Source organism: Mus musculus, chromosome 1 (assembly GCF_000001635.26).
Source record: "Mus musculus strain C57BL/6J chromosome 1, GRCm38.p6 C57BL/6J".
In the NCBI taxonomy this organism is placed as follows: Eukaryota; Metazoa; Chordata; class Mammalia; order Rodentia; family Muridae; genus Mus; species Mus musculus.
Genome location: NC_000067.6, coordinates 16,640,119 through 16,657,539, shown reverse-complemented (window position 1 = coordinate 16,657,539; position 17,421 = coordinate 16,640,119). Strand labels below are relative to the sequence as shown.

The following is a 17,421-nucleotide window of genomic DNA, read 5'->3' as shown; positions in this document are numbered from 1 at the left end:
AAAAGCCAATGAAAAGGTTTGGTTGAGGGGGGCGTGGAACTGGGGAGGTGAGGAGCAGAAATAATGGGCCCTGATTTAAGTAATGGTGATAGGCAGCGAGAACTGGACGGGTGGGCGTGGCATATTTCAGTAAACACTGACCTATATCGGGAAGAGAGGAAATGAGGCAAACACATTGGGAGCTTGTTAAGATGCCCGTTGATGTGTATTACTTTAAACAAAGAGGTTGAGACAAGCTTTAAAGACATCAAAAATTTCAGCGCTACACAGAAAACCACAAGTCCCAAGATGCAGTGTCACTTCGGACCAAACACTAGCCGAAACCTTGTAAGAAACTACATATCCCAGAATGCACTGCTGCCTCGCCGGCTCAGCTTTTCTCGGCAGAAATTGGATCCGGATGGCGCTGCATTCTGGGAACCAAGAAGTCCTAGCATCTCATTGGTTGGGATTTGGTAGCGATGTCTCTTAAATGGGCCTGTTTTACTGCCCACAACGCACTTCCTCCAGACGCAAGTTACCGGCAGATCGCGTCTCGGCCTTGCCAGGTACCAGTCTCCCGCGCGTTACAGAAAGCGGCTGTGACGCGACGGAAGTAATTCCTTTCTGTGCCCCGGAACCCACAGGGGTAGGCCGCTGGGGGTGGGAGGGGGGCGGCCCTGAATAGGGGCTGTGGCGGTACGTGGGGTTACGGCTGCGGTAGCTGCGGGACTGGCTAGTGAGTGTCGGGCTATGGTGGGAATCGGGATCTGATTTCGCTAGGAGAGTTAGTGCGGCTGGGACTGGATGCTTTAGTTATCCCTCTGCTCACCCCTTCCCGTCTGGGCGGGGAAGGAACGGAAGCTCTGAGTCTCTCCGGCCTCCCCAGCTCCTGGCTTGGGGGAGGGGAGAGGAGTTTGGCGGGACCTTAACTAGCTCAGCTCGGTGGGTCTGGAAAGGGGAGAGGACAGGAGGTGCGGGCTGGCTGGGCCTCCTCCAGGCTGAGCGCGGGGAGGGTGGAGTTAAGAGCATGGCAGCCGGATCGCTTTTCCGTTTTGCCTACCTCATGTGCGCTTGTATTTGTTTTACTGTTAAAATCAGTCGCTAGACCCAGGAGAGAGCCCTCGCCGCTTTAAGCTATAGGACCCTGAAAGAAAGTTTACCTTCTGGACAACTTGGGTAATTTCTGCCTGGCTGGGTACATTGGCTCATTTGTGCATCTATCTACCTCTCATTTTTGCCTGAAAGGAGTTATCTAGTGCCAGGTACAGTGCCCATTTATTTAGTTTCCCTTAAGGAACTCTTCAGTTTTGTGAGCATGAAAGTTTTGTCATTTAGTGCAAGCATGCCTACTCTGCACTTTCTAGTGTAGAAAGCAATTGAAATAGTTTTACAACTTGGTCCATACTACCAGATCTGCTTCTTAGTCCCAAATTGAATTTTATTTTCTGTTAAGTGGTCTAAGATGGTAAATACTTGATCTCGTTTATATTATGTGTTATTAAGCCGTCGAAGTTCACAAGTGGATTTAATCTTCAGTGATGAGTAAACTGTTGTGGTTTTATATCATGGATGTTTGTTAATTTATAGTAATTTGGGGTTTCTATATTTCTATTTATCAATTTTTTGAGTACTCTTGGATGACATGGAAGTTGTACTCAGTAACTCGTCTGGTCTAAATGTGTGGCCCACCAGGCCTATCTCCCAGTTGTTAGTTTTAAAGGTGTAGCCGCCATGCTGGCTCTTATCTTTTCAACTTGCTTGGATTAACCTTGGACCTCAACTACACTGAGTCCGCACTCTTGTGTGCCACTACTCCATATCTTCATCCCCCTATTTAATTTATAAATGGCTTCTCATCCTTCATATGATATTTCTCTAATTACCAGACTGGGTCGGTAATTTGATGTAGCATGTTTGCCTAATGTCCAGAGACCCTGGGCTGGTTCTCCAGCATCACACACACACACACAAGAAATGTTGGTTTATTACCTCATAATGCTATTTTTTAAAAAAATCCATTTCTTTTTTGAGACTTGTAGCCCTTGCTAGCCTGAAACTCGACCATGTATACTTGCATGGCCCGTATGCCTCTGGCTTCCAAGCACTGGGATTGAAGGAGTAGATCACCACACCCAGATGGTATCTATTTCAAATGGAGAAAATCTGCTTCATTGCTAGATAAGATAGGAATGCTGCAGTGTACATAGGCAATGGTATAGAAGCAAGGTGATAGTTTACTTCTCTGTATACTAAGTTCTTAAGAAATTGCGCAGATCTTCGTCTTATTGCTTCAGGGAAAGATTGGGGTTTTGTGCAGGGGTGTATGTCAGATTGGAATGTAATAGGAAAGTCTTTGCATGTATGCTTTGATATGTTAATAGACTCCAAATGCTTTGATAGTTTACTAAGTACAGTAAGACAAAGACATCCAATACTTGAAAATTTACACACACAGTTTTTGGTGTAGAAATAGGCATGATGTCAGAAACCTGTAAACCTTTATTCAGAATATTCAGGAAGCTCAAACAAGCAAAGGATTGACAAGAGTTCCAGGTCAACCAAGAGGTCCAGTAAAGCCCTGTTGACTCTCCCTCAATAAAAAAGAAAGTGGGGGGAGGGGATACATCAATAAGACCTTGGACAGGGAAAGACCCTTGGGATTTGATGTTTGAGCTAGAAACATCATAGGGAGGTTTAAAGGAAGAGCTTCCCACAGCAGTCACTGCAAACGCAAGGGCCTTAAAGTGTGAGTGAACTTGACCTAGTCAGGAAATTCCAAGGACACAAATGCTTGGAACATATGCCAGATAAGGTTATAGCCAGCCCTGCCTGACCTGGCACTCACTTTGTGGACCTGGCTGGCCCAGAACTCAGATCCAACTACCTCTGCTTCTTGAGTGCTGGGGTTTAAGGTGTACACCACCATGCTCAGGTGTAGTAGCTTAAAAAAATAGTCCATTTAAAATACAGTTAGCTTGATCTAAAGATGTAGAGTTCAAATCGGTAGAACGTCATCTGATTTGAAATATAAATTAAAACCAAATCTTGTCTTTCATTCCTAGAACAGGAAAAAAAAAGCTTTTGCCTTTGCTAATCACCTTGTGAACAGTAGTGCCATTTACTGAAGTCAGAAGACAGAAGGGAGGGAACATTGGTTTCTGACAGGTTTATCAGGAGTTCTCTGTGGGACTTAGCTTGATAACTCAGTAAGACAGGATCTGCAGAGCATGCCCACATCTTAATCACAGAGGTGGATCTGTGAGTTTGAGGCCAGCCTGATCTAAGAAGACAAATTAGATGTTTCTGACTGGCACTCAGAGTAGGTATAGAACTAGGGAGGACAAAATGGGAACTGTATCTTTTAGATGATATTTAAATATTTAAACTGGAAAATATCAAATGGGTAGTGTTAGATTGATCAAAGAAAGCAGGTGAAATTTAATGTACTGCTTTGATTTTTATGTTTGGGGCAGAGTCTCACCTTGGTAGACCAGGCAGGTCTTTGACCTGGTTCTCTTTTCTCAGCTTTCCCGTGTTAGGATCTTAGACCTGTGTCTTGCTTGATTATGAGCCTCTTCCAAAGCCTTAAACACTTTTCATCCCAGCAGAGATAGGAAGAATATCTTGAGTTTAGGGCTGTTTGCTTGATCTACATAGTGCAAGGACAGCCAAGACCTAGCTCAGAATTGGGAGGGGTTTCTTGAAGATTGGTGATAGAATAGGGATGAAGCAGACAGATTTTAGAACATGCAAGGCTCTGGGACCTTTAACTTATTGAACATTTACTTTTATTTTATGTGTATGAGTGTTTTGCCTGCAGATATGTGTTTGCTTAATGTCCACAGAAGCTAGAAGAGCGTGTTAACTCTCCTGGAATGGGAGTTAGGACAGTTGTGAACCACCATGTAGGTGCTTGGAACCATTCTAGTGGGTCCCTCTTCTGGCTCTTCAATGCACATGGTACATATGTATAATTCAGGCAAAATACTAGTTTGTAATGTGGTCTTTGTAAAGTCTGCTTCTATAAGGTTTTACAGGAACATAGCCACATTCACTAGTTTCTATCTTGTCTGTGACTGACTTAACAGTAGTTGTGGAGATGTAGTCGTAACAGACTTTAGAGACTGATAAGCATATGTTTACTGTCTGACCCTCACAGTGTGCTGCTCCCAGCAGCGCAGCGCAGCACAAGGATACTGGAGGATGGTATAGTGATGTTTATTTTGTTCCTGACTTCTGCCACTGAAACCAGGATGACTTGTTCACTCCCATCATGACACATAGACTTCCAATTAGGATATAGGATCATAAAAGTTTAATGTATTCATTCACTGTGTACTAGGCATCATTCTAAGTGTTTTGTATATCAATTCATTCTCCAAAATTCTTTTAGGTTTCTTTAAGTTGTTGTGTGTACGTCTGTGTGAGTGCAAGTGCCTGCTGAGGTCAGGGGATATCTGACCCATCTGGAACTGGAGTTGCACATGGCTGTGAAGCCAGCTGCTGTGCATACTAAGAACCAGACTCAGGTCCTGTAAATGCTGTATGTGCCGAGCCATCTCTCCAGCTCTACCAGGATTTTATTTTTTTTTTAAGATTTAGTTATTTTATGTATGTGAGTACACTGTAGCTGTGAGCCTTCATTTGGTTATGTGGTTGTTGGGAATTGAATTTTTAGGACCTCTGCTTGCTCGGGTCACTCCGCCCACTTGCTCCAACCCAAAGATTTATTTATCATAAGTACACTGTAGCTGTCTTCTGACACACCAGAAGGAGGAGTCAGATATCATTACGGGTGGTTGTGAGCCACCATGTGGTTGCTGGGATTTGAACTCAGGACCTTCGGAAGAGCTATCTCGCCAGCCTACTTTTTAAAAATCTATTTTATGTGTAGTTACTAACAATTTTAAGCTGCTCTGTGGGTGCTAGAAATCGATTCAGGTTCTGGGGAAGACCAGTCACTGCTCCTGTCTCTACATGTGCTCCTTGTCAATCACTCTTGTGCCTGATAAGACCCTGGTGCCTAATCTCTGGCCTCCTCTTCCCGCTTCTCTCCTGGATGTGCTGTTCTCCCTCTGAAAGGGTTCTTGGACCATATATCCCTGCCTCACTGCCTTCAGACTTCTGTCCAGTGTTAGTGAGACTTCTCTTCACAACCTTGAAATACAACCTCTTTCTCCTCTCTTCATTCCCTGCCCACTTTCCTGTACTTATTTCCCCATAGAACTTCTTCCATTATACACAATTTGGTTTTCTGATCGATACACACCTCCTTTTGGGTGGGGGTGGTAGTTGACGTAATAACTCTCAGTGTACTCTTAGCAGACCTTAAACTCTTGGTAATTCTGCCTCCATCTCAAGAGCTAGGGTTTCATTAATGCTCCATGAAGCTGGGCTTGTCACTGTCATTTTTTTTTCCATGAGGTTAAAATCTTTGTTGTGTTTTGTCCCCTGTACATAGGATAGCATGTGGCATAATACTCTAGAGTAGTGTTTGTGAGGTGAGTGGATTTCTAAACTGGTTTTCAACCACACTCAGTTGTTGTGCACCCCCCCCCCCCCCCCAGACAGGGTTTCTCTGTGTAGCCCTGGCTGTCCTGGAACTCACTCTTTAGACCAGGCTGGCCTCGAACTCAAGGAGATCCACCTGCCTCCGCCTCTCAAGTGCTGGGATTAAAGGCATTGCCAGCACTTCCTAAGTGACTTGGTGGAATCGATTGTTCCTTTCAACTTAGTAAAATAATTTCATCACTCAGTCATCCAGGTCAAACACAGTCTTTTCACACATACATTTTTTGTTGAAGGTTTGTAGCCACCCATTTACTTTCTTGGAACAGCTAATCTGCTTCTTTTTGTGTAACATCTACTTATCCAAAGAATTTCAGCTAGTTTTATTGACAGTCTATCTAGTGTTCTTGTTGATTCTGGTTTGGCTTTGGTGTACTGAGACTGGGTTGGCCTCAAACCCCATTCTCTGCTTTAGCAGCCTGAATGGGATTACAGGTGTATACCACCACACCCTGCTTTGACTGTTACTATTAAGATTTTAAGTAAAGCCGGGCGGTGGTGGCGCACATCTTTAATCCAGCACTTGGGAGGCAGAGGCAGGCGGATTTCTGAATTCAAGGCCAGCCTGGTCTACAGAGTGAGTTCTAGGACAGCCAAGGTGACACTGAGAAACCCCGTCTCGAAAAACCAAAACTAAGTAAAGCGTTGTCATATGTATTAGTGCTGTAGACTCAGCACTTCCTAAAGGCAAAAGTCCAGGCACATGAGGAAGTGTGTGTTCAAACTGAGATTTGTCTCCAAATATGAGTCTCTGGATGTTTGAGTTTCACACTTAACCATGTCATATTTTGTCATGTCATATATATATCATGTCATATATGTCATGTCATAACTATGGTGGTAGGAGTCCTTTACTCCTTTCAACTTCATGTCGCTGGCATGCTGGCCCTGATTTACTACATTAAGTCTTTAGAGAAATTGTTGCTTCCCAAAGGCCTTCTGAAATGGGTCTTTGCATGGTTGCTTAGCTACAACTAGTTTATAAACAACCTAGTGTTTTTACTATGGGTATTATCTAAATAGAAAAGTTGACACTTGAAGGACGTCAAGGATTTTTAATTTTTCATTTTTAAAATGAAAAGAGGATATCAACACAAAATGATGGTTTGGGTGGAATTTTTAACTGCCTTTTATTACAAAGAGACATGGAGTACAGTTTTTAAAGTTTTAGAGAACCTTTCAAGAATTTATATCAACAACTTAAGAAAAAACAAAGTTGATTCATGTGGAGCTAGTTTAAAACAAAACCAAAGCCATTTAAGGCCAGGTTAGGGCTGGGTGTGGTGATGCTCACCTTTAATCCCAGCCAGGGCAGGGCAGTTGAATCAAGGCAGCTGAGGTCAAGGACATGTTCTACAGAGCAAGTTCAAGTTCAGGACTACCAGAACTTGCTCTGTACGTATAGAGAAAGCTGTCTTTGAGAAAAAAAAAAAAGTTTTAAATTCGGGGCTGGAGAGATGGATCAGTGCTTTAAGAGCACTGGCCACTATTCCAGAGGACCTGGGTTCAATTCCATGCATCCACATGGCAACTCACAACTGTCTGTAATTTTAGTCCCAGGGGATCTGACACCCCTACACCTATACCTGTAGGCAAAAATATTCCACCAAGTCACTTAGGAAGTGCTGGCGCATGCCTTTAATCCCAGCACTTGAGAGGAGGAGGCAGGTGGATATCCGTGAGTTCGAGGCCAGCCTGGTCTACAGAGTTGAGTTCCAGGACAGCCAGGGCTACACAGAGAAATCCTGTGTCAATAGGGAAAGAAAGAAGGTTATTAAAAAAAAAAAAAGGAGCCAAAAGCTGGGCCATAATGGCACCCTACATGCCCTTTTTTGTTTTGTTTTTTCATAACAGGGTTTTTCTGTATAGCCCTGGCTGTCCTGGAACTCACTCTGTAGGCCAGCCTGGCCTCGAACTCAGAAATCCACCTGCCTCTGCCTCCCCAAGTGCTGGGATTAAAGGCGTGTGCCACCACCACTGCCCACCTCCCTATATGCCTTTAATCCCAACATTAGGGAGGCAGAGACAGGCAAATCTGAGTTTGAGGCCATCCTGGTTTATAAGCAAGTTGCAGGAGGCAGGGCTACACAGAGAAGACCTACCATGAAAAACTGAAGAGAAAAAAAAAAGTGAAATCTATCAGGCTTTAAATCTACTCCTAATGCAGTCACTTTAGAGGAATGATACTCTCTTGGGAAACTTACTTTTACAGAAGATGTTTATCTGAAAGGTAAGGGAATTACTGCAGTGGTCACCAGTAAGTAAGCCCACAAGGTATTAAGTAAGGGCTTTGCCAGGGTAGCCCTTTTCTCTCCTTTATCTCATATTAGAAGTGGTACAAGTTATTGAAATTACTGAAAAAAAATTGACTTTGTAGGAATCATTTTATTTTGTAAATTTAAGATTTCCCAAAATAGGAGCTTGAGAGATGACTCAGTGGTAATACTAGCAACTGTTCCTTAGGACCTGAGCTAGATTCCAAAGTCACGCCCATCTTGTAACTTCAGTTCTAGGGGACCCAATACCCTCTTCCGGTCTCTAAAGACACTAGGCATAGGAATGAATGGTACCCAGACATACATGTAGACAAAACATCTGCATATGTAAAAATATAAAAATTTTAGAAGCATTTTTCACATAAATTTTTTAGTAATTACACATTTTTAATTACATTTTGTGTACATATGTTTTGTTTGTCGGGGTCAAAAGGGTTTGGAGCCTATGTAATTGGAATAACAGGTGTGAGCCCTCATTGTGGGTGACTTGAACCTGGGTCCTGTGGAAGAACAGCAGATGTTCCTGTTCATCATCTCTCACCTACCCCAAAGGTTTTAGTATTTAACCCTTCCTTGTTAAATTCAGAACTTTAGTTCCTTGTGTACAGAATGAATAGAAGACTAAAAAATGCATGTGCAGTGCACACTTTTGTAATAGAGCAAACAAACCTTACCTTCTTTGCATGGAACATAATTCGCCATGTTGCATAATCATTCATCCAGGCAAGCGCTTGCTTGGTGTACGGGCAGGATGGAGTTTTGTTTTGTTTTAATCCCCACTCCACTGAAGGAAGCCTTCGAAGCTCACTGACATGAAGAAGGCACATGGAACTATTAATTTTAGAAGCTAACATGACTTCATTGTCCATTATTAAACATTGAAATGCTAATTAATAAGATTTAAGTCAGCCTTGTACCTGATTCTATCTAAAGTTCACTCTGTTGTCAATGCCTAGGAAAAGCCCTCCCTTCCATCTTTGGTCTTCTAGCAAGCTTAACGTAGCTAGAGGCTCACTGTCAGCTGCTTGGACAACTATAGGAGTATAACATGATAAAAGAATTTAAAAGCCACCATTTAGAAACGGGGTGGGGGGCGGGGGACTTGTTTCTGATGACAATAAGACCCACAGGTTTCTTCAGATTCTCAGCAGGAAAAGCAGTGATCTAGAACGTTTTGAAACAGTGGTTTTTGGTTCTTGGGTTTAAGTTTAGGTAGGGATTTTAGTTGTTTGTGTTTGTGGTTTACGTGTGCATTTTTGATGAGCAGAGCTTTTTGACATGCATTCTTGACATGTCACTTTACAGCTGCTCAGCACTAGCACCATCAGTCAGTCAGCTTGTGTGTGTTAACTCTGGGATGGAAGTTAAGGTGGGACCTTGTACATAACAAGCAGATGCAGGAGCTCAGCCACAGACCTGAGCCTCCACATAAGCTTCGCGTTTGCTTGGGTTTGGTTTGATGTTGAAAGTTTCCCTCTATAAACTGGCCTGTCTAATAAACTAGCAATCTTCCTGCTACTTAGTCATTACTTTTAAATAATCTTCCAGGAATGCCCCTACTGAAGTTCTGAGAGCGTGTTGGAATTATGACCTTCTACAAGGAGGGAGAGTCCTGAAATGACTAGCATCAGTAACATATAGTAAATAGAAATGTGTGGGGAAATGCAAATGCAACATTAATTTTTGTATGCTTTTTTTTTTTCCAGGAAAATACTAAAGTTCCTCTGGGCTCAGATAGAATTTTATCAGAACATAATGGGTAAGTTATACAGAGGTAATTTTGTGTTTAATTCCTGGGAGATGGTTTTTCCTCTCAACTAGGCCTGTGGGCCTACACACATGACTTTATTGCACAGATGAGCACTTGAACACCAAGGGATGGCTTTTAAAGTCATCACAAGAAAATAGCTAAAGTGAAATTAATGTTCATATGAATAGTTTATTATTCCGTATCTCAGTAACAATATACAGTAACTATTACTAAAAAATTAGTAATGTCAATACCTTAAGGATGAGACATTTACACCAGATTGTGATAGTACACTCCTTCAATCCCAACACTCACAAGGCAGAGGCAAGCACATTTCTGTGTCTAAGATCAGCCTGATCTACACAGTAAGTTCTAGGACACACAGGACTACACAAAGAAACCCTGTCTTGAGTTCTACCACCCCCCCCCCTGCCAAAGAATAATAATGAGACTTTTAATAATAAAATGCAGAATAGTTGTATTTGGTTTTTCCATGTATGATCAGATAAATACCTGCAAAAACTTGAAAGGGTCGTATTGCTCCTAATTTCAGGTATTTCATTCATCATAACAAGGAGAGTGCATGTCGAGCAGAGCTGCTCAACTGCTAGTCTGCATTATTAAGGGAGAGGACAAGGTAGAGCTCCCAAGTACATTTGCCTGGTTGATCCTTTTCAGTGGCTTAAGCTATTCAGAGCCTTCTTGATCCACAGGTGGTTCATAGATGTGACATACATTTCATTAGGCATTTCTCAAGCCAGTCAAGTTGATAATCACAATCAAGTATCACAGAATGCAAAAATAGGAGAAACATAAAATGAACTTCTTAGCAGATAGATAGTGTTGAGCCAGGCTGGCCTCAGTGTGTTAATCCTACATTAGCCTTTTCTTCTTCTTCTTTTTTAATCAGACTCCCTGGAACTGGAGGAGGAAGAGGAGGAGGGTGGTGGTAGTGGTCGTCGTGGTCGTCGTCATGGTCATCTTCTTCCTTCCTTTTTCTTCCTCCTCCTTCCTTCCTTTTTCTTCCTCTTCTTTCTCCCTTTCTTTTTCTCTTTCTCTTTTTTTCAACAGGGTCTCTGTGTAGCCCTGGCTGTCCTGGAACTCACTCTGTAGACCAGGCTGACCTCAAACTCAAAGATCTATCAGCCTCTGCCTCCTAAGTGCTGAGACTAAAGGCATGTGCCACCAACTGGATGATTTTTCTTCTTGTTCCTCCTCCTCCTCTATTTCTATCTTAGTAGGAACCATTAAAAATCTATAAGCTTGAGTAGTTTAGAAATTGCTTACATTTTTATGAATTCCCATGCTTTTATTGTAATAATTACAAGAGCTGTATAGTGTCAAACCCTTTTCAGGGACCTGGAGAGATCGATATCTCAGTGGATAAAGGGCATGGTGTGAAAACACCAGGACTCCAAGCCCCTGTAACCTTTGAAAAGGTCTTGCATTTGGGAGCTAGCTACTTGTTCAAAGACTGGAATTTGTCTTGTATGGGTTTAGATTCAGATGAAACATCTTTGACAGAAATGGTGATTTTAATCCTAATCTTTGTGTAGGGATTTCTGAGTGTGGATGTTTATAGATGAACAGAACAATCATCTTGATTCTTCCACATTGTCGAGCTTCCTAAGATTTCAGAATAAGATTTTAAATGCTTTTATATAATGGTAATTACAAAAGACACAAGAAAAAACCTTGAGGTATATAAAAGCATGTATTTTTTTTTTTTTAAAGATTTATTTATTTATTATATGTAAGTACACTGTAGTTGTCTTCAGATACACCAGAAGAGGGCACCAGATCTCATTACGGGTGGTTGTGAGCCACCATGTGGTTGCTGGGATTTGAACTTCAGACCTTCGGAAGAGCAGTCGGGTGCCCTTACCCACTGAGCCATCTCACCAGCCCCAAAAGCATGTATTTTGTTATTATATTATCCCTAGCAGAAAATTGTAGTGAAGCTAGCACAGTGGCAATGGTGGCATCAGTAGAACAACAACTACACACCTGTCCTCACCTCTAATGTGATTTTTTTTTCCCTTTTCCATGCTGAGCAATCAAACTTGTGTGCTAAGAACATGCTCTGCTGCTAAGCATGGACCATGACTACATTAATTTTACTGCTTTATCTCAGATGGAGAGGAGAAGACCTATGGTGGCTGTGAAGGCCCTGATGCTATGTATGTGAAATTAATATCTTCTGATGGCCATGAATTTATTGTAAAAAGAGAACATGCACTAACATCAGGAACAATAAAGGCTATGTTGAGTGGTCCAGGTAGGTAAATACGGTGACGTTTCCTTCATATATATCCTTTTAATGTCTAATGAATGTATTTCAAGTTAGCTATGCATGGCGAGAGAGAGAGAGAGAGAGAGAGAGAGAGAGAGAGAGAGAGAGTAGTTGCAGTGGTCCAAGCCTGTAGTCTCAGCTTTGCAAGGATTGCTTCTGACCTAAGCGTCTTAGGCCAGCCTGGACAGCATGATGAGACATTTCTCCAAAAAGGAAAAAAAAAAAGGACTGGATACATAAGGTAGCCAGAGGCATGTGGACCTAAGTTAGGCTTTCCAGAATCCATGTAAAAAAACCAACAAAAATAACCAGGTACCTTATAATTTTAGCATTGGACAAAGAGGAAGAAGGCAAACCAGACGCACACAAACCACTTGGCTCTGATCTTTTAGCATTCTTTAAAGTAAATATTTTCGAACGTCCAAAATAATTCAAAGCATACAAACCCAGCAGCAATTATTACATCTGTATCATGTACAGCCATCACTAGTATCTAGTTCTAAAAATTTTTTTTATTTATTTCTCCAGAAAAAAGGAAACTCTGTATCTATTCATTCAGCTTTATCTGTGCCCAATCTGTTTTCTGTTGTCCCTACTCTGGATCCATACAGTATTTGACCTTCTGTTAGGAATACGCTACATTGTGTTTCTCTGCTCATCACAGTTGATAGAACATTCTGTGTCTATCCTAAACAGTGCTGTTGTAGATATATGTGTGAGTGCCTATTTAAAACACCAGCATTCAGTTCTGTTCTGTTGCTCTGAAGAACTGGTTGCCATATGTTCATTGTGTTTTGGAGGAGCCACTGAAGTGTATCTGAAGAGGTGCAATTGTTTTCTTTTTTGTTGTTTGACCGCATACTAGTCTTCCATTTTATAAAACACCCTGACTAGGATTTGTCTTTTTTTTCTTGTAGTTTATTATATCTATAGAATGTATCTGTATCAGTTTATATGTATCACATGTATATAAGAGCTTGTAGAGCCAGAAGAGAGCATCAGATCCCCTAGAACCAGAGTCATGGGTGCTTGGGCCAGTGGAGTGCTGGGAACCAAACCCACACTCTGCAACAACAGTGCACGCTGATGCTGAGCTGTCTTTTTGCTCATTACTGTCTTTTAAATTTTGTATTTGTATTTTTTTTTTGTAACTACTCATATCGAACGCCAATTCATGCATTTGCTGACCATTTGCATGTATTCAAGATTCTTGTACGTGCACACTAATTATCTTTTTCCTCCCTCCACCTTTGAAGTAGCACACACCTGTAGTCTCAGCACCCAGGAGACAGAGGCAGGCAGATCTCTGTTCCAGGATAGTCAGAGCTACGCAGGGGAATAAAGTGCTTAATGGTGCTGGCTCTTCTATAGCATGATGAGATATCTTGGAACTAGATGGGGTGGGGTGGGGTGGGGGTCACACAATTATGAAAACTAAATGCAAGTTTAAGGCCAGGTTAGTCTACAGAGTGAGTTCTAGGGCAGGCAAGGCTACACAGTAGTGAAACCCTGTTTAAGAAAAGAATATTGTCTCTATTTGTGTTAAGGCCAATGTTCTAAATATGTAGATTGCCAAGACATTTTGAGGCACTACTGGAAACTGCTTCATAAAGCATTAGTTCAGAATTAGGTGTCTTACAAAGAAATCACATTATGGTGAATTGTTTGGTTTTATTTTTTTGAGCCTAGATTTAGCTAAACTGTCTGAGTCAGCCTCCGGTCAGTCATCCTGCCTAGCCTTAACTGTTGAGGTTACAGGCGTGTGCCACTATACCTAGCTGCTGTTTTAGTTTTAAAGATTTGGGTAGATAATCAATTGTCCTTTTAACATTAGCTTTCTGCCTCACAAAGTGCCATCCTGTATGTACTGCATAGCTTAAGAGTGGAGAACTTTTCCTACATCTAAAGTGTCAAACTTTAGATATTTGGCAGTGTTGGTTTGTCTCCTTTGAATAATGGTCTCTTTCTTTGTCTTTTCACATCCTCTTCTCTCCGCTCTGTCTAGTCTTCTGATGAGGATGCCAGTTGTATTGTACTACTGTCCTAGATAGAGACTTTGTTTTAACATAATTTAAATGAAATATCCCACCTTCAAGTACAATCACATTCTGAGGGAGTTGGACTTATGTTGACCTTGAATAATAAAAGGCACTGTGCAGCCCTAACATATATAAAACTCTTCTGTTTTGCAGGTCAGTTTGCTGAGAATGAAACCAACGAGGTCAATTTTAGAGAGATCCCCTCACATGTGCTATCAAAAGTGTGCATGTATTTTACCTACAAGGTCCGCTATACTAACAGCTCCACTGAAATTCCTGAATTCCCAATTGCACCTGAAATTGCACTGGAACTGCTGATGGCTGCAAACTTCCTAGATTGTTAAATAAAATAAATTATAATAAACTGTTAATTTTTTTCAGTATTTAATACCTGTAGTTCAGTTAGTAATTTTTTCACATATAGCATGTTGCCTGTATGAAATTGAGCTGTAAAGCTAATTGCCGAGCAGATTCCTTCTGTCATTTGCATAGCAGAGTTGAAATTTGTTTGCTACATCAACAAATTAAGGACATTTCACAAGTCAAAAAATAAATAAATAATGCCAGTTTATAGATGGTTTGCTTTCTCCTGGATATGACCTTTAAAATTATAACTGATAGAGCAAATCCTGGAATATAAACGTAAATGAATATATTCTACAGGTAAATACAGGGGCTTTTTATGTTTCTAGTGTTTTTTTAAGAACCAGTTCTGATCTTATGCCACTGAGCATTACTAGAGTTATGCAAATAATTACATGGAAAACATGTTTATAACTTAGCCAAACCTTGATTTTTGTAACTCAAAGAATAAGAGTTGAAATTTCTTATGTGTTTTTTTATAAACTGCAGTATTGTTTAAGTGCATCTTGTGTTTTGTTTATTGCCACAACTCAAGTTATTTAAAAGCAATTTTGGAAGCTAACCAGGTATATCTTTTAAGAGTAGTAACTGAACTGTAGCTATCTAGTCAAGTGAATGACTTAAAAGTTATGTGCATTGTGTTTGAATAATCTGAAACATGATTCTGCTAGCCTTAGGATTTCTCAAGTTTCCGTTCTTCATGGTCTCTTGGGGTAGCACTTATGGTGTTGAAATGTGTCTACAACACTTCATGAGCTTGATCTAAACTTTGAGTCTAGATGTGCTGAGCTCTTCTATCTAGTCTTCCTGCATTACAGGAATGCTATAAAAATAGTAGTGGAAGGATGTGGTCAGAGCCCTGTAGTGCTCTCAGACATAGCACCAGAAGATACCTCCCAGCATATCTTCTAGCCAACCACGCTAAAAGCCATGAGTCTTCTGAAGTCACACTCATGAGGTAATTCAGCCTTTAAGCCGAGCACACAGAACATCTGAATCTGGCCAGATCTCTGCCTTGGCATGGAGAGCACTGAAGTGAATGAGATGGTGAGATATGGTTGCCCCCAGTGGCTGTCCCAGGTCTGTCTGCAAGCCTTCAAAGCTACAGAAGTCATAACTTTTCCTCTTAAAAAAGTGCACATTGTACTTTACAGCATACAGGAAATGGAAATTGGTGTAAATTGGTTATTTTTAGTAATGTTTCAAGACATGCTGGCCATAGCTTAGTGCAATTGTGATGAGTGTACAGGAATTGTGTTTCAGGCTGCAAGTATTTGGAGCTCAGTGGTAGTGCCACTATGACAAGGCCCTCTGGTTGGTTAGGCTCTATGAAACTTATATTTGCCCTTTCTACAAGCTCCAAAGGTCCAAAGGCAATAGCTAGCAAGGAAAGTTAGCTTGAGCCAGTTTTTGTAGGTTACTCTGTTAGATCCAAAAATAACCTTAACTTCAGGACATGAAAATTGCAGCACACTAGGCAAATTTGTATATGGTACAGAAAATGGTGCATTGTGTTAATAAAGGCTGTATTGACTGAAAAGGTACGATCAGCACTTGGTCTTTACTCTTTAGCATTGTCTCCTTTACATGAAAGCCGGATACTGCTGCAGGGTGTCTTGCCATGAAATTAGTTTGGTTCAGTTTAAGGTGGTTTTATAAAACATCAAGATGTCAATAGTTTTCTGATACTTAGTAATTATTATTTATAAATTACATGTAATCTTCCCATTTTTTTAAATAGAAACTAATAGCATAAAATTATATTTTCTTCAGTAATTCATTTTGGAGCCTGGAGGTTAGTGGACCAGCACTTGGCCCAAATATTCAAGGCCCCTCAGTTCAGTCCCCAGCACACACACACACATACACACACACACACACACACACACACACACAAACCAATTTCTTTGCACTGAATTAAGTTATGCTTTTCAAGTTGGATGTTTTTCATTTTATTATGGGTACACCGTTGCTCTCTTCAGACATCAGAAGAGGGCATCAGATCGCATTACAGGTGATTGAGTCACCACGTGGTTGCTGGGAATTGAACTCAGGACCTCTGGAAGAGCAGTCAGTACTCTTAACCACTGAGCCATCTCTCCAGCCCCTGGATGTTTTTCTTGTATTCAATCAAATTCCTTACTTTTATATATTCTTGTTGATACTAAATTCAGGTACATGAAACTCACAAAAACAGGAAGAACTCTTCTGTGGATGATTTGTGGTAGATCTTTATTATAAATAGAGAGTGGACATATGCTGAGGTGTGAGATTAAACTGCAGTTAAAGACTCATTGTGTTTCAGTCAAGTAATTAACTGTTTCAACAGGAAATTTACAAATATACAAGGCTTGAATATATCCACATTTAGCAGTAGGGGTGGAGAAGGCTCAACAGTTAGGAGCACTAGCTCTTGTACAGGACCCACACCATGCAACTCGCAAGAGCCTGTAGATCCAGTTCTAAGGATTCTAATATCCTCTCCTGACCTCTGGCACCTGCACACACATGTTGCAAGGAGGCACACAATAAGCATTTGTCATTTGTTGATTATATTTAGCAAACACGAGCTCTGGTACTCAAGATACCATTGATTTTCTGTATAGTTAATGCTACAAGTCTGGTGTGATACTAAGCTGATCATATTTATGTGTATGTATCTTCCTATTAGTGCAGAAAGGTATTTTGGTTATAGTACAGCAACATCCTCAGAGTTTGAGTTTATCTTGTGTTAATGCCATGAAACATTGAACAAATATGTTGGGGGAGGGAACGTCAACAAACCTAAGCCTTGAGTGTACACGTATGTCTTTGCTTTCATGTATGTGTACTACCTGTGTGCCTGGTGTCCAAGTTCAGAAGTGTGTGTCAGAGCCCCTGGAACTGGAGTTGTGGATGGTTCTGAGCCACCATATGTGTGCTGGGAATAGAACAAGAGTATCCTGTTCACTTTACCACTGAACCATCTTTCCAGCCCCAAATATGTGTGTTCTATAACTAAGCTGGATCTATGGCACCAGGCTCATTTCACAGGAAACAGGCTCTGTTGTTTAGGCTATCTTGGAACTAACCCCAGCCCTATTCCAAGCCTTCCAAGTAGCTCAGATGTGTGCACTACTGTGCCCAGTCTTGCCATGCTATTTCTCTACT

At 41.2% G+C, this 17,421-nt stretch overlaps 1 protein-coding gene across 13 annotated transcripts; it reads left to right on the top strand.

The window, feature by feature from the left end:
- Window positions 1–111: 111 nt before the first annotated feature.
- On the top strand, window positions 112–15,815 carry Eloc (elongin C). 13 transcript variants are annotated; one of them, XM_006495558.3, is made up of 6 exons: window positions 625–718; window positions 1,081–1,244; window positions 9,533–9,585; window positions 10,487–10,552; window positions 11,711–11,854; window positions 14,062–15,815. In XM_006495558.3, exons 3-6 carry the CDS (start codon window positions 9,582–9,584, stop codon window positions 14,250–14,252), a joined length of 405 nt encoding a protein of 134 aa, XP_006495621.1. In that variant the 5' UTR covers window positions 625–718; window positions 1,081–1,244; window positions 9,533–9,581; the 3' UTR covers window positions 14,253–15,815. The 13 variants fall into 13 exon arrangements, with proteins under 13 accessions (XP_006495624.1, XP_006495627.1, NP_001297399.1 ...); NM_001310470.1 differs by lacking the exons at window positions 625–718; window positions 1,081–1,244 and adding an exon at window positions 421–548; XM_011238403.2 differs by lacking the exon at window positions 1,081–1,244 and having other exon boundaries at window positions 550–628.
- Window positions 15,816–17,421: the final 1,606 nt, after the last annotated feature.

Coding starts and splice junctions, on each gene's coding strand:
- Eloc (NM_001310470.1), top strand. Junction 10,553..11,710: donor TCGTCGTGGTCGTCGTCATG/GTCATCTTCTTC, acceptor GCTTTATCTCAG/ATGGAGAGGAGAAGACCTAT. Junction 11,855..14,061: donor GGCTATGTTGAGTGGTCCAG/GTAGGTAAATAC, acceptor TCTGTTTTGCAG/GTCAGTTTGCTGAGAATGAA.